The following is a 17,262-nucleotide window of genomic DNA, read 5'->3' as shown; positions in this document are numbered from 1 at the left end:
AATGGATTTTTACTCATGAACTGAGTTCAATATGAAGACTATCTATGATACATCTGTCGTTATCTGATACCACGACACAAGGTAGAGCTCAGTAATGCATCAGTGGAATTGTAAATGAGCCATGCTCCTCTGTAAGCCAGTGTTATCAGAAACAAGTGACGAGAATATGAATCTGAACTGTTGACTGATGTGAGTCAGCTTCGTGTTGCTGACAGTTTGCTCTCTGCCTCTGGCACTCTGAAAGGTATTTATTCTCAACAGAGTGCCACTGCATAATGAAACCTGAGCACTCTTGCTATTGTCTTTCAATGTCTCTCTCCATTTCAAGTCCATCTGAAACATTACCATCACAATCAGTGTCTTATCTTTAGTCAGCAATCACCAGTGTCCTCGATCACAGATATGACCATAAATATCTGTCTCGCTTTTCCTCACACAAAAATGTCTATTTCCATTTTTATTTCCTGCCACAAACACAGAAACCCACAGACACACTCACATTCTTGTCTTTCAGTAATCTTGTTTTCACTGCCTCCCACACAGGCTTCTGTAAAAGAGCGTGTGTGGTTCAAAGCAATAGTTTTAGTCCACACCGGCAAACACTGACATATACGGAGACGTAATGCGTTACATCTTTTGTGTGCATTATGTTATATGTCCTTGATAATTGCAGCTTCTCTAAAGGCATGCCATTTACTTTTAGCCTGCACATTTACCTGTAAACACCTCCTTTGCTTTCTTCTTGTGCATTTCTTTAAACATAAAAGAAGTTTGTACTTTATAGAAAGCCAAATGTCACATGAAGAGATGTGCGCCATTGCAATCTTAAATGTTTTCAGCTTCATCCTTGTGGCAAGGTGTCCCCAGATAAACTCAAAACAACCCTCCAAAACAGGATTGTTGAAAAAGCTGTGATTCTCATCTCTTTTCCCGCATCCCCCCTCTCTTCCCTTCCCTCGTGCAGGTGAATGATTGCGAAAAGGAGACCAGCCTTTGCAGTACAACCCCGTCCCATGCTGCTCCCTCCTCTCAGGGGATGGCCAAGGTCCAGGATGGACACACGAACGCATGTGACAGGTACAAAGTGCTTCTTAAAGACTGGTTTTTCTCAGCCTAACAGCACATTCTTCATTCTCTGCTTTTAAAAACAAAGGTTGTACTTGTCCTTTTGTTGTGCACACGTGTGCAGCATTGCAATGTTAGAGGAGAGCCAGGATGGTATGGACAGTGGTACCCTAAGTCCAGCCTCAGCTCGACAGGTCACCATCCAACGCCACCCGACTCAAGGCTTTGGCTTCGTTGCAGGCAGCCAGAGGCCTGTTATCGTACGCTCCGTCTCTGCCGGTTAGTGAGCATGTATGTGAGAAAGGGAGTTAATGAACACAGGGGCAGTGATGGCACTTTAAATAGTGCCTTTGAAGTGTCAAATAAAAAATTTCCTTTTTATTGCACGTGTGTGATTTCGTATTTCATCTGCAGACGGCCCATCCTTTGGCAAGCTTCTCCCTGGAGACCAGATCTTGGCCATTAACGAGGAGACGGTGAGCGACGCGCCCCGAGAGAGAGTCATAGACCTTGTAAGGTAACATCCTTTACTGTCCCAGGAGGGAGGGTGGGGGTAGGAGGGGTTCCCACACCAAGTGGCCAGCAGCACAGGGTAAGGGACGCAAAGAAGACACGGGTAAAGAGGGTGGATCAAAAAGAACACAGTGGTTCTACTGATGCCTCAACGTGAACCTGTGGATGAACTGGTTCTTTTGCAGCTGAAGAATGACAAGGACATGGCAAATTAAAGAAAAAAAAATGGAGATGTTCTCCAAATACCTTGCAGTCCGTTATATTATCTAACCTACTCCACTCTCTGTTATCTCTACACAGACGCTGCAAAGACACTATAGTTCTCACTGTGCTGCAGCCCCATCAGGTAGTATAATGGAGCGCTCACTTTCATGTTCACATCAGTTCTGACACCTTTATTTTCACTCTGAATCGTATAGAAAACAAATTTTATTTCAGCGGTGCACACTTGCATAGTGCAACCATACAGAGTTATTCACGGATATGCCTCATCCATTGAAGTAATTTCTTTTTGTTCAGTAACAAGTCCCAAGTAGGCACATAAACCGCATAGCATAGTGAGTGTTATAGCATGTGTATGCATGCATCAAGCCATAAAAAGAAATGTACCACTTGTTCAGCTGCCTCACTTATTGACAAGACAAAAGAACTGAAGTACAAGAAATATTTCATTCAGGTGAACTAGAAAGCAGATCAAAAGGCAAGTCACTATGCATCAACAACTGTTAGGCGCTACCATGTTTAACAATTTTCAAGTGAGCAACATCTCAACGGGTGAACTTCACTGCAAAGATTGCAGTTTTGCTGCAGTGGCATTGCAGCAGCATTAGCAAGCTCTTCAACACATGTCTGTTTAGCACTGGCAGTCACAGGGGCTTTTCTTTCATTTCTGTCTCATCTTTGAAGCCGAGTTCCTACTCAACGTCCCCTATCTCTCTTCTTACTCTCAGTCACCTAAATCTGCCTTCATAAGTGCAGCCAAAAAGGCCCGCCTGCGAACTAACCCGCCTAAAGTGCGCTTTTCAGAGCAAGTGTCCATCAGCGACCCAGACTCAGTAAGTAGTCACCCTGTGACATGTGCATGCATCTGACATGTGTTATCCTCTCATCACCTTCACGTTATGCATTTGTTTCATTTATTGATTTGACTAGGGACCCTTAAACCTTCATATACGTTCATCCTTTTTCGTCAGTCAGGATGTTTCTCCCTTCTGAGTAGTGCAAGTGCGTGCGTGCGTGCGTGGTTAAGAGAGGACACAGTTTTTTGTCAAATAGTTTGACCTTGAATAAATTGCTTTTCCGACTAATTTGGAGTCTCACAGGAGCACCCTGGGCCTTTTTTTTTTTCAGGGCCATTTAAAGAATGTCAAAGTCCTCACATCAATTCTTGTACATGCTTGGCTTTTTAGACCACTTTGTTACTTAGTTACACATGGCAGATAATGGCCATAATCAGCACCTACAAGCTGCATAAAATAACCTAATCAACAAAAAATAGATGGTCTTTAAGAGGTTAAATGAAAATGTGAGGATTTCATGAAACTGGCCTGCTTTGCGGCAGTAGAGAAAAACAAATGCAGTGAATCAATGTCAAGGTCAAATCAAGGTGCACAAATTAGAAAAGTTATTATTATGTTGTTGTGTTTTACACGGTACAGCAGCTAAAGGCTGGTATTGATTGTTTGAGGGCTACAATAAGTAGTCGGATGCTTAATGATCAAAAAAGAGGAAGTTTCGGTACTGAGCTGTGACTTCCCTCTTTGCGTTGGACAAACTGGTTGCAAACTCACCCATCCCTAACGAAAAAGAGAGGTCGTAGCAGCTCTTAACATAGAACGATTGGCCTATTTGTGCAGTTTGTCCACCAGTGCAACCTCACTTCAGTACCGCATGGAAAAAGATCTGTTGACTCGTAACTCAGACTTTTGTTGTTTCCAATTTGCACAGAAGGACAGCTTGTTGAGCCTTCTGCATACTTAAGTTCTCCAAAAAACAGACTGCCAAGCATCTGCTGTGGATACGGCTCAACATTTCAACTACATGCGTTTTGGGAGAGACAGTATATTGTTGCACTAAATTCACATCCGGTCGCCATAATGTGCAAAGTGTGCCAGCATTCGCTCAGGAGGAAAAGATAATAACTTATTTTGTTTTGGTTTCTCATTGATGGAAAATTTCATTCAGGCTGCAGCGGTGTTTCCTGCTGCTTCACTGGTGCTCGTCACATTGAAACTACAGGCCCTATCGTGTTGCGTTAAGACACCTTTTTCCCCCTGTGATCACAAGCGTGGCTTTTTGAAACTGCATAATGAGAACTAAGTCATTTTCTTAAAAAGCCCCTGGCAAGAGGAAAAAAAAATGGAGCGCGTGAGAGGAGATCGCCCGTCAAACCATATTCAAGCAAGAGAGAACTGCATTGCATATCATAACTTTTCTTCTAACGAGTGCTTTGAGTAAAAGCAGTAACCTTGATTCAGCCCCACCCCCCAACCCCCCTTTCCTTTCCTTTCCTTTGCTCACGCAACTCTGTGGTGAATGCTTTCAATCCCACCATCCAATTTTCTTGGCATGGCATGCATATTGAATGGATAGACCAGAAAAATTGAATAAGCTCCCCTTTGATCATGATTCAATACATGGGGCGGGCATCTTGAGGCAGACTCCTGCTTCTTTTTAAACTGTTCAGACCTCACTTTAAACATCCATTGTTTGCATGATGCATCTTTGTTCATCATCCCTCTTTTTCAGTTTGTTTCTCCTTTTAATTTCAAAATGGAGAGCAGAGCTACCATCACAGTAGATTCCGTAATTCCTCTTGACACGAATGTATTCACTTTTGTTTCGTCTTTCGATCTCTTTCAGACAATGCTCAAGGACGACTCCTTGCTACTCATACCAAATGTGTTGAAGGTGTTCTTGGAGAATGGACAGATTAAGTCCTTTACGTTTGACAGCCGTACCACTGTTAGGGTACGTATTCACAAAAGAACACGCACATTTGGAAGGCCGCCAAATTTCAACAGCTTTGTGACATTCATTTGATGGTTGATATTATAATTTCTGTTCTATTACTTAAATGACTTCTTCTGTGTGGAACCAACCAAAAAGCAACCTTGACACTTAATATTCAAAATAAATGGCTCTTTATAAATTTGACAATTTCTATACAAATACCATTAAGTTCTTCATAATAAAAAGCCTCCTGTCATAAGTGGGTATTAGGGAGCTGTTAGGGGGTTGTCACGGTGTTGTCATCATCTTTGATTTGCCACAAATCTTTACCCATTAACAGTGGATTAGCATTATTCACTTTATATTATACCTGATGGGTATATTTTACCCTGTCTTGTACAAAACACTCAGCAAATGCTCAGAAAAAAACCAATCCTAATAAGTAAATGTAAATGGATAGATTTACTATAATAAAACAAATTCCTTAGTGGGCTCACTCTATATGAAGCATGTTTAGAAGATGGATGGGTGGGTGTGTGGAGTCAGCAAGGCATGGAGCAGCAGTGTATGCAGAAGGAAGAATATGAGCACAAAGGGAAAGTCTGAGTGCAACCACCCACTATGAGAGTATAACTTCTTAATTATACATTAATTGTATCCACGTTCCATTTTAGTCATGCATGATTAAATAATAACAACCTCAGTGTCAATATCTATTTAATTGAGTACAAATTGGAGGAAGTGATCATTTACTGTACATGATAATAAATCTTTAACTTTTGCATGACCCACTGCTGTACATAATTACAATTAATACATTCAAAACATGGATTTTTACACAGTGTATCGGAGGACATGGTCTCTCTTCACTGTTATTGACACTGTTAAAATACATCATCTGACTTCCAGTTTCACTACTGACAGTCACAATATGATCTCTCTGTGGGCTTCAAAGAGAAAGCACCACTAGTGGACCATATAACTCCTTTAGAGTCAGTCTTGAAGCCACCTGCAGCTGTCCTCAGATGTATTACTGATATATGGTCTGTTTTACTTTCTTGTTCATTTTTCCTTGACTTGACTCTTCTGGCTGCCTATTTTATGAGGCATCACAGCAGCGTGTCAACATGCAGTTTTGTAGCCACTTTGGATGGCAAAACTCAAAATAATTAAAAACCCTCATCTGTAGTTCATCATTATTTCACACAAGTGTGAGTCCACTTTCCTTTTTTTTTTCGAGCCCAGTGGCTTATACAGAGGGACTTTGCAGCTGCGCAGTGAATAAATGACTACACCAAACTGAATTACCAACAATCCTCAGAAAAATGTATGCAAGCAAGAAATCTCATTTGAAGTTGTTAGATGTTTTCCAGCAGTGCAGCAGCTATATTTTGTTTTTTAAAGAAATGCTTAAAGTTCATGCTTGAAACAAATTCACCTCTGCAGTTTGCAAAGAATGACTATGAAACCCGAATCATAACATCCACCGTTTGTTTTTAACTTGTTCAGCAGGTACAATTCTTGCTTTGTTGGGTGCCATCATTGCATTACGTTACTCAGAATTTACTGTATAATGATTGATTGGACCACGGGTGTAAGAGTATACTTAACATGGGACACAATAGAGCCTATTGATTGACTTTTGACTCACGGGCAAAAAAGTTTGAGGGTTTTTTTACTCTCACAGAGGTATAGTATCTTTAAAGCTAACATCTAGTGAGCAAACATAGCAAAGCATGAAGTTTCTAAAGAGTTAAACACAAAGACTGAAACCACATTTTTCAGGTGACAGAAAACACTTCAAATACAAATAAAACTTTGATTAGAATGTCAGGTATATAGTGTGAGTTGTTTAACAAGGGCAGATGAGGTATGTACACTAGGTTTGTTATTTTGTTTTGTTTGTTATGGTTTTATATTTCTTTTCAAATTGAAATGTCCATTTCTTTTCAAATTGAAATGTCCATTTCTTTTTGCTGTCTAAAGGTTAGGATAATTTTTTTCTATCAAGTCAGCATTCTAGTTATAATGACTGAGTGTCTGCTTCACCCAAATAGGCTGGGCTCCAGACTAGATTCAACTCTCAAATAAACAAATCAATTGAATCCTAGAATAGAATTTATCACAATATATTTTAGAGCTGCATGTGTCGTGATTATGAATACAGTCTATGCCTTCCTCCTCAAATACAATCCCTCATGCACTACCAAACTCTGACCACAAATCTGTCTTTCCATCAATCAATTGATCAGTCTACTCATCTTCCTTTTAAATCTCCTTTAATCGACTGTGGCTGTGTACACCCTGCACATATTACCTGTCCTCCACTTGTTTACCACAGAGAGACAAGGAATTGCACAATTCCACACTCACAGTCAGTCATTGAGCTGACATATATGGCTCTGGGCTGTGGTAGTTCGATGGCTCTCTCAGTAGCACCACACGTGCTCAGTAAGAACATGCAAACTCCCCAAATGCAGGATCTCTCCCAAAGTTGAAGCTGACCCTTCTTGCGATCAAGTGAGAGTGCTATCTACACCACTTGGCCAAGAGTCATTTTTAACTTTATATCGACCACATAATTGGTTTAAGAAAATACATCAAAAAAAGATCCTGACCTCTTGTGATACATCATCCTGTGAGTTTCTAAAATGTGAAATCACATTAGTGTGATTAAAGTTATTTAAGGCAACAAATGCATCAAGTGAGAGCGGGGTCAGTTCTGTCACCGTGTCAGCTTCTGAGATGAGTCCGACATCACCGAACAGACTCATTAAATAAACTCCATTACATTTCAGAAAACTCTCCTCAGCTCATGGAGGGTGAGACAGGAAAAGAGAAACATATGAGCACTTAAAAGGAGAGATGGAGGAAGCACTCTCCTGTCAGCCTAATTAAATGGAATTTCAGCATAATAAGAACGCTCAGATCAATAATACAATGCCCCAGATTAAATCAATGGCACAATGGGATACCCAGTCGTATGCCCATTAGACTGTCTGTCAACTAAAAAAAAGCTTCCCTGCAGTGTTTCAGGCTACAATCCATGGCATTGTGTAGGTCCTTCACTCAATTGTGTGGCTTCCCAGGGTGTCATTTAAAGTATACCACAGAGGTCGATGCTGTTAAAACTGCTTATCCTTGTTTTTCAGGGACAACTGCAGCCCAGAATATATCAAGCTGGTGGCTGCTGATGTATCTTTATGTTGTTTTCCACTCTAAGCTTTATTTTATAAATTCTAATGAGCAGAGACATTAATATTTAAAAGTAGAATACTGTTTGACAGTATAACACATAAACATGATAATAGTTTTAATATCCACCTCTTTGACATTCTAAGCAGGTAAAGAAATTATGAACCTTTATCCTGAGGCATAGCCCATGGTAAAATTTGACAAACCATACGTTGCACTTAGACAGCATTCTCTGTGCAATATAGAAAAAGGATGAGAAAAACATAGACGCTCATCAGCACAAGCGCTAGTTTCCCCGCTTACCTCAACACACCGCTGTTTTCTCACTTAAATTAGATGCAATCACTATGTTGGATGAAGAACGACTATAACAGCCCGATATTGTACAAAATTAATTTGACAATCGTGCTGTAAAAACACAGAGCGGAATCCAAACTGAAATGGGGTCCATACTTTAAGAAACCATTTGTGGACTTGTAATGTATTCTTTCTGTAGAAGACTCCAGTCTCTCACTTGCTTTCATCTCTCTCCGTGCAGGATGTGATCTCCTCCCTGCAGGACCGCCTCTCACTGCGCTATATTGAACACTTTGCCCTGGTGCTGGAGGCAGGCGGCCTGGACCAGAATCAGAAGTTGCATTTTTTACAGGACAACCAGCCACTGACACATGTAAGAAGCTCACACCTGGCAAATTAGTTTCAAATGTGTTATTAGTGCTATGAAAATGATAACAGAGATGGCCTGCAATCAATGGCTACATAAAACAAGCCGAGATATTACACAGTTTTATCATTGCCACTTTTGCTTGTATTTCAGGATTTCGTCTGTGTATTGCTAGATAAGATCCTCCTTCTCCAGATGTTAAACAACATAGCCTCTGAGTGGTAATCATACTCTGTCAGAAAAAAGAAATGTAAGCAATTTTGTTGGTGGCCCGGTCACACCACTCCAGATCAGAATCACACAACTCCACGCAGGAAAAAAGATAGCTGAATCTCATTCTTTTATATGATATAGTACCAACAGTGGGAGATTGTTTTTACAGTTTTATCAATTGGGAGATTGGATATTTCATAAACAGTCACTGTGGGATTGCGAATTCAGTCTTTTTTGTTCACTTGTTGAGAACGACACTGTGATATGTGATGACATCCAAAGACTTTAGTTGTGATCTTGCTGACACAGTCGTATCCTCTCAGGTGGTGCACAGAACCTATTTCCAAGGGATGAAGTGTCTGTTCCGCGTCTGCTTCTTCCCCAAGGACCCTGCAGACCTGCTAAGAAGGGACCCTGCCGCATTTGAGTACCTCTATATACAGGTGATGTGCTGGATTAAAGCCGGGGCATTTAAACAAATGTCATTCAGTTTTATGGTACTTTTAGAGAGCTGTCTTCGTGATGAGTGAGGGGAAAGGTGCCGAAGCATTTGAGTTCTTTTAGACAGTTTTATAGATTCTATCATATTATATTCAACTTTGCCTCCTGTGATCGAATTTAAGGGTCAAAAGTAATGCTTACACCAGAGTCTGGCTTCAAGTGTAATGGATTTAGGGCCTCATAAATTCAAATGTTGTCACAGGCAATAATAGTCACATTTCTCCAGGAATGTGTTTAAAACAATGTTTCATTATGTCCCCACAGAATCGCAATGACGTCATTAAGGAGCGTTTTAGCATGGACTGGAAATCTGACATCACGTTGCGACTGGCCGCACTCCATATTTATATCACTGTGTCCTCTGCAAGGCCCAATCAGAAGATCTCTCTTAAGCACGTTGAGTAAGTTGACAAACTAAATGATTTGCATATCAGCAAGTCCCATGGTGAAGTTTGTTCATTAAATAAAATCTAAATGATTCCAAAAGGAATAAAAACTTAAGCTACGCAAAGACCATCTTCCCTTTCTCCCTTTCCCAGGAAGTAATTAGCTGCAGCTATCACAACCACAGAGCCAGAACAGAGTCAATGTGCTTGTAATAGACTTAAGATGGTCATGTCAAGTTGAGGGGGATGGAAACAAGAATTACTTTAGAGTTGGCCTTTGGATGATTGCCTTGAAATCGATAAATCACTCTACTGTTTATTTTTCTTATATTGTGTTCCCTTCTGAAATATTCCTCTTTGCTCTCTGTCATAGGAAAGAGTGGGGACTAGAGCCTTTCCTTCCACTCACGCTACTACCAACAGTGAAGGAGAAGAATGTGTGCAAAACCCTGTCTCAGTTGCTGAAGACTTACCAGCATCCACCACCATCAGGCAACAAGGTTTCTCAAAACAAAACTATGATCATTTTCATCAATGAATTATTCCTCTGAGTGATTTCACTGCTTTTGATTTTACAGCGTTCCTTTAGAGGAATGACAAATATCCACAGCTCCAAACTGCTGCAGTCTTGATTACAATTTACATTTCAATCTCAAAGCTTTGTTGCTACCTTGGAGGAGATTTTACTTTACTGTAATGTGTGGTTACATCAGCTGCAGAGTCAGTCCTGTAGACAAGCCTTTTATCCATGTACATTTAGCTGTTGCGTAAGACTTCAGTAGACAGATCTGTGGCTCAACAGCGCCCCCAAGAGGAGGCATGAGCAGAGGGTGGGCTTTTGTCTCACACAGATGAGCGTTCACCTCCTCCCTATCATTCTCATGGCAGGTCCCTCCACTCCAAGGAAAGCTGCAGTACATGCGTGTTCTCAATGACCTCCCACCTTTTGGTGGAATTTTGTTCCACACTGTCGGACCGGTAATGTATTTTGGAATCTTTGCACACCATTAATGTATGATTCATATATTCTGTTATTATTAGGTTTTGTACGTATTTGCCCAGTTTCACACACTGGCTGTTTAAAGAGACCGTTACATCTAAAATGTGAAATCTGTATGTTGTATTTGTCTGAAAATTCCTTTGTTTTTCTTTAAACAGGAGGAGAAACAGTCTGCAACAACACTACTAGTGGGCCCTCGTCATGGCATTAGTCACGTAATTGACCTAAAAAACAACCTCACAACAGTTCTGGCTGAGTTCAGCAGAGTTTCCAAGATCCAGCTGTACAGAGAAAGCCAGGGCGTGGCACGAGTGGAGGTGTCAATTCATGAGGCCAAGGTACTACACAATGTTGAGGAAAAAACATTTCTTATGTCAAGAAATGTTTCAAATGCACCTTCTGAAAAGTCTCTTACAAGTTTTATTTCATCAGGTCATGACAAAATGAGCAGGCAATGCTCATTGCCTGTCCCCTAAATAGTCTCCTAATTCCCCTCCCTACCACCCACTACAGCCTCTGGTCCTGCTCATGGAATGGCCTGATGCCAGTAACTTTGCGTGCCTCATCTCTGGCTACTACAAGCTGTTTGTTGACCCGAAACGGACCATTTACTTTCGAACCGCTGGTCAGTCTCAGCTGACCAAGGCAGGTAAGTCATGGATTGCTGAGTTTTAAAGTTTGCGATATCATTGAAATAATTCTGTTGGAAATAATCCAAATATGAATGAATGAATGAAACTGAAGTTGTATAACAAAACAAAACACATATCACTCAAGTTTTACAAGAGTGACATTCTGTCAGCATTGCTTTGAACAGTGCATGTCAGTAGACTATTGTCAAAATTCATTGTGCTCAGTCGACATGGACATTTATGGACACTGCTTCTTCATTGACTGAAGTCATTACCAACCAGTTAGTCCTGGATCTTCCATCCCATGGCGCCCTCTGCTGTCTCATCTCTCATCTTGGGTCATCGGAATGTAATACTTCATAATCCTTTTTTCAAGACTGAACAACTCTATGGATTTGTACTTTTTGCTGTGATCATTAACATCCACTGTCTGAACGTGAGCAGCTCTTTTGCCATCTACTGTGCCAACGTGTCTTCCGCATTAAAGAAGAATAGCATCATCACGTCATCACATTCCACCAGAATCAAACCATCTGATCCAGAGCAAACCTCAACTTTTAAACATCAATGTTTGAAATCAATAACTCACACGTGACCACCAGCTGTCACCTCTGCATTTCCATCTGGACCTTCTTTATTGCAGCTAGTTCGTAACACCTCAAAATCTTCACTGCTTTGACAATTCTGTCCTCAGATTACAGAAGCTCCCATCATGCTCATCCACGTTCTGGGGCTACCAGCCTGCCAAGTGGAGGGCGGCGAGGGGAAGAGAGAGAAAGCTCGCACAGGGAGTCGGGGTCTTCAAGAGCTCTGGTTCCCGCAGAACCTCAGCATCTAGGCTTATGTCATGTCCACCTACGAGAACAACAACAATTTCAGGATTTCCAAACACATGCTGAAGCTGAACTTGACATCAATGAGAACTTTATTGCTCAGGACCCCCCTGGACGGCCCCGCACCAAGTCAGATCCAACACAGCAGAGTACAGAGGAAATAGCTGGAGTCGTAGAGAACCCACCAGTCGAGAATACAGCATTTAGAATCCGAGCCCAAACAACTGGTCAGTCCCAAAAATCTTCACGATTCTTTTGTGACTCCTGCAAAGCCAGACTTAGGGCAGAGGGGCTGTCATCAGTAGCGAACTCCAGTGGGAGCTCGGGGAAACATTGTTCCAGTGCTTGTGCTTCCCGGTATGGGGGTGCTGTTAACCTCATGGCCCTACCACCCCCCGGGAATGAAGAGGAAGACGAGGAAATAGAAGGTGGGGGAGAGAAGTTGCAGCCACCACCAACTGCTATTGCTGCACCACCACCTGGGTTCAGGGACAACAGCTCTGATGAAGACGACTCAAAAAGAGCAAGAAAGGCTCGAACAAGTGCCAACGCGGGTCTCCCTACAGGAAAACTGGCTCAAGCCAAGGAAGATGTGCCTGTGACACTGATTGACAATGTATCCACAAGGACAGTCCGGGATCATGCCCAGGAGCTTGATGATGCGTTGGTGTCCACTTTACAGGCACTTGAGGCTTTGGCAGCCTCTGAAGACTACCCCCATCACCCCCAACAGCCAACACAGACTGCAGGTCAACAACCTTAGTCATGCTACAGCTCACATCTCACTCACAGAAACACAGAAGTTTTCCTGTAAAAACGGTTACAAATGTAATGAAATATCCATGCCACAGTATGATGTACTGTAAAAAAAAGGCAAGATTTTCAAAATGCATTATAACAGTATCCATTTTCATTAGGAACTGAAATTATTAAAGTCCTCAATTAAAATATCACTCAAGTTTAAAAATATGTCTCATATTAGCTGTGAAATGTTTTTACAGAATTATATGAGCATCAGTTAATGTTGCTATGCCAGGTAACTTTAAAACAAGCACAAAAAAATGTTGACATAAGTATATAGGTTCATTTTACACAGTAATGGTAGTAGGAAATGTGTGCATCTTTTTTTTAAATCAGGTGAGGAAAGCCCAGTGGAGCATACAGTAAATTAGCCTGGAGGATTATGAGAAATGTGATCAAAATCAACTGATTTTGAAAAGTATTTACATATTTTCAAAGAATATTTATTTTATTTTTGAATCACATTCAAACCTGTCAAATATTGTCCAGTCAACGTCTTTGCTAATGTTTGTTATCTGTGTCGTTTTTCCTTCTCAGGGCTGATTGTCTTGGCTGCCATTACGCCTGAGTCATCTCTTGACTCGGGTCATGAGACCAATTCTTCTGAATTAACAGATGTTTCTGAGATGGTATCAGCCATGAAGCAGAACCAGAACCAGGCCTACCTGCTAGCGCACCACATCAACAAAGACCGTATCATCTGTCGTCGTGACTTTCCCCTGGCCATCCCAGGCTGCACTGCTAAGACCATAGGGACGGGAGCCTTTTCCGTGGGTCAAATCCGAGCTGGCTGTCCACCCAAGCAAGTCATTCTAAGCAAGACTGTTCCCTTTAAAGTCAATCCCAGCCAAGAATCAGCAATACTCAGTGTTGTGACAGAGCAAGGGGGAAATCAAGGCAAAGCTCAGGCTGATCACAAAACCGAATTAAAAGCAAACTCTGAGCCCACCAAAGCAAATACCCCTGATACGCCCTCTAAAACACTTGAAGGTTTTCAAGTGACTGATCCTTTAGTAACTGCTCAAGGTAGTAAAGATCAGAAGTTATCAAATTCTTCTGGGGAGGCTGTGAACCAGACTTTCTCTGATGGTTTAAAGGGGAAAACAACAGCACCTCTTAAAACAGTTAAAAAAAGCAAAGCCTTACCTGTTCTCTCGCCTGTGGACAGAACTGCCTTTGCCAAGACATCCCCCGCTATTATGTGCCATGATGCCGAGACTGCCTCCAGCGAGACCATGAAGCCTTCAAGCTCTACAGACCTTTTGCCAGTTGATGATCTTTTCTGCACATGTCCAGTGCAACAGGAGCCTGCACCTCAACTCCGACTAAAAGACCCACAAGTTCAAAAGATAGTGGTGTTTCAATCCTCTTCTCCCACAGACGATGAGCGCCTTCGAGCAAAAGGCCTTCAGCTGGCTAACAGCAAAGAAAATGCAGTCAGGATAGCAACTGATTCTAGCTTAGTGAAACCCAGCCCACAATTACAAAGCAAGTACTCACCTCATTTACCTGTAAAAGCTGAGAGAAAAGAAGCAGTTGAAAGCAAGACTGAGGGTGTGCAAAGCAAACCTCACACTGAGTCACAGAAGTGCGTGAAAGCATTACCAATTTTAGATGACCCAACAACCCCTAGCCACCCTGTAGATAAGGTTTCTACTCTACCTGCCAGAGAGTCAAAGAAGCAAGGCAGTGTCAAGGGCAAATCTCAGCGCAGTGTTCCTTTCTTGAGTTTTAGAAACCTTCTTTCAGCTACATTTCCAGCAAGGATGAGAAGAGAAACAGATGAACGAAGAGCTCAGTTGCAGAAAGTCCGGCAGTACGAGTTAGAGTTTTTAGAGGAGCTGCTGAAACCCAAGTCATCACAGGGAGAATTTTTGCCCCAAGGATCTTCACCTGTGCCCTCAGGCACTCCTTGTGCATGCCAGCTCCGTACTAGTCCTGTCCTAAAAGCCCCAGGGATCTCCAGGGAGCAGCGACGTAGCTGTGACTGTAAAAGAATGTGCAGGGGAATGCGACTACCTGACACTCCAGTTGGCTCCACAACAGAGACACAAAACAGAGGCAGAGAGAGAACTGTCTCAAAGACTCCTCCAGCAGTCACAAAAACCCCTCACACCCAAGGTGCCCCACGGAGACCCCAGACATTAGAGATCAAGACCACACGAATACGATCTACCAGCCTTGAGTCGAGAGAACCAAGGGGAGAACATGGCTCCTGCCTGCCCACTTGCACATCATCTCAAACGGATTGCATGGGAGCTCCCCAATATAAAAAGCTCCAGCGACGATACAGTATCGGTGAGCTAGATAACAGCACTAGCACACCTGTGTATGCTGAGGTGAAGCCCAAGGCCAAAAGTCTAGAGAAGGAGATGGAGAGAGTGAGGGCCACTGGATTGAGGCTCCCTACCCCAGTAGAGCCCGTTCATACTCAGTCTCACCAGGCGGAAGGAAAAGGGAAGAAGGGAGTCTTTTTCATTCAAGGAGAGGAACTACTGCGAGAAAGCAAAGAGGGGACAGGGGAGGTGTTACTTACCCTGCCTAGTGAAGACAGCGACGACAAGGATAAATGCTGCTCCTTCTGTTTCTGCTACAGGAAATGTGAGGCTGCAGATGAAAGCAGTGAGAAAGATGAACTTTCATACTCCATACCACTTCAGGTCCTACCAGGCATGGAGCTGGACTCGCGTACCTTTCCAGTTGTGAGCAAAACCCTCCAAGTTCTCAATGCAGAGGATTGCAGTGGGGAGGAAGAGGAGGAGGAGGAGGAAGAGGAGGAGCCGCAGACACAGGAGATTGACCTAAGAGCCTGTGGTACACTGGAGGGAAGTCTAGCACGGGTACAGGCTCTACAAGGGAAAACGTTCAGCTTGCCTGATGGTTTCCTAAATGCACAGTTGGATGCAAACGAGTTGCTGGCTATCCTGCGTCAGTGTGCTAACAGCCCACAAGCGGAGGGCGAGGCCCGCCTTCAGCCCTCACGGATTGCAGAGTACAAGCAGGAGCTGGCAGTGCGCTTCAAAGAATTCAGAGCATCATGTCGGAGAGTGGCAAGTGTTGAAAAAAGTCCGACACGCATGCTTGCTGTTGTCTCAGCGAGCTTTCAAGTATTATGTGAACTGACCCAGACTTTCATCAAACTGGTCCGAGGGGTGCGGTCAGAAGCCCAAAGGTTGCAGCTGCTGAGAAAAGTAGAGGAAGTGGCTATTAACTACACTTTGCTTTTGCGTGCAGCAGAAGAGTCAATGGGACACTCAAGCAGCTTGCCGACAAAGACAGTGAGTCCTCAAGTTTCCTCCAACACCAATAACATGAGTTCACTCACTCGACCCATCAAAACTCTGCCTGCCCAGTAAGAATAAATTGGGCAGGAATGTAATCACAACCGTTTCAAAGGTGGATGGCCGCTCTATCTAATTCCATTATTTATTTATTGTTTACACTTTTTACAAAATGTGCAATGACTCATCCTCAGTAAAAACTGCAATGCAACTGTTCCATCCCATGTTTACAGGCCCTGAGGTAGCCTTGTGGATCTTGTATGGAAATATAAAGATACACCAAACTATTGCACAATGGAATAAGAACCCTATAACAGACTGGGTGACACAGGGCTAATCACCTCATATCAAGACTCACAATATACATAAATCATGAGAGTATAATATTTTATATGTAATGTATATTTGAGTTGTGTCTACTTAGCAAATAATATAAAGTTTTGTGGAGAAAAAAAAAAGGTAAAGAATATATTTGAAATGTATTGACAAATTATAATACACCAGAATTAAATGTATGCTTTGGACAAAAAGATTTTGAAGATCTTGTTGAGTAGCGACTCCTGTAAATTGCGTAGTCCAGAGGGTTGGTTGATTGGTTAGATGGTGATGTGTTTGTTTGTTGACTTTTCTAACTGTTGTGATGCAAAACTGATCTCTTTGGCTATGTTGGCAATGTTGACTGTGTATGACATACTGATACAAGGGTCAAAATGTGAGTGATGATGTTGGAAACATGAAAAGCACTGAAAGCCAAGTATTGCATACTTTATTCTGATCAACAGAGGCCCATTATCTCACTTATAACACCTGCACAGGGCAGACAATGTAGCAGAGAACCAAGTCACAGTCTTATTATATACTGTACAGTTATGAGTGTTGGTACTTCACTCAGCTGTGGAGAAGTCATACCCACAATGTACTCAATAGCGCAAAGATCACCACCACTAATTTATAACTAACTCACACCTCACCATTGTGAATTCTAGTTTTATTATCTTTAGACATCCAGTTGCAAGTGAGGAAACTTACCACTAGGATTTTGCACAACCTCTGAAGTTAGTTCTGAAGTTGAAATGTAACTTTCAGTGTTTGATTCAGTGTTTGTTTTTTCATTCACTCTGCTGCTGAATAACTAACTTGACGACATTAGTTTTTCATATCTCATCTCCTCAAAGCTACCGCTGATTCATTTCAACAGTTTTACTTGTTTCTGTTGAGGTTTTCAG

General features: G+C 42.2%; 1 protein-coding gene across 1 annotated transcript; it reads left to right on the top strand.

The window, feature by feature from the left end:
- Window positions 1-970: 970 nt before the first annotated feature.
- On the top strand, window positions 971-16,111 carry frmpd3 (FERM and PDZ domain containing 3; the record flags this gene model as incomplete). Its single annotated transcript, XM_080502048.1, has 15 exons — window positions 971-1,077; window positions 1,190-1,344; window positions 1,480-1,582; window positions 1,879-1,924; window positions 2,529-2,633; window positions 4,441-4,548; window positions 8,264-8,395; window positions 8,926-9,045; window positions 9,368-9,504; window positions 9,863-9,989; window positions 10,378-10,467; window positions 10,648-10,827; window positions 11,003-11,138; window positions 11,816-12,703; window positions 13,293-16,111. The coding sequence occupies exons 1-15, from the start codon at window positions 1,037-1,039 to the stop codon at window positions 16,109-16,111; spliced, it is 5,187 nt and encodes a 1,728-aa protein (XP_080358174.1). The 5' UTR covers window positions 971-1,036.
- Window positions 16,112-17,262: the final 1,151 nt, after the last annotated feature.

Source organism: Blennius ocellaris, assembly GCF_963422515.1.
Source record: "Blennius ocellaris genome assembly, chromosome: 9".
Classification (NCBI taxonomy): domain Eukaryota; kingdom Metazoa; phylum Chordata; class Actinopteri; order Blenniiformes; family Blenniidae; genus Blennius; species Blennius ocellaris.
The sequence above is the reverse complement of the archived record's forward strand: the minus strand, read 5'-3'. Positions and strand labels throughout refer to the sequence as shown.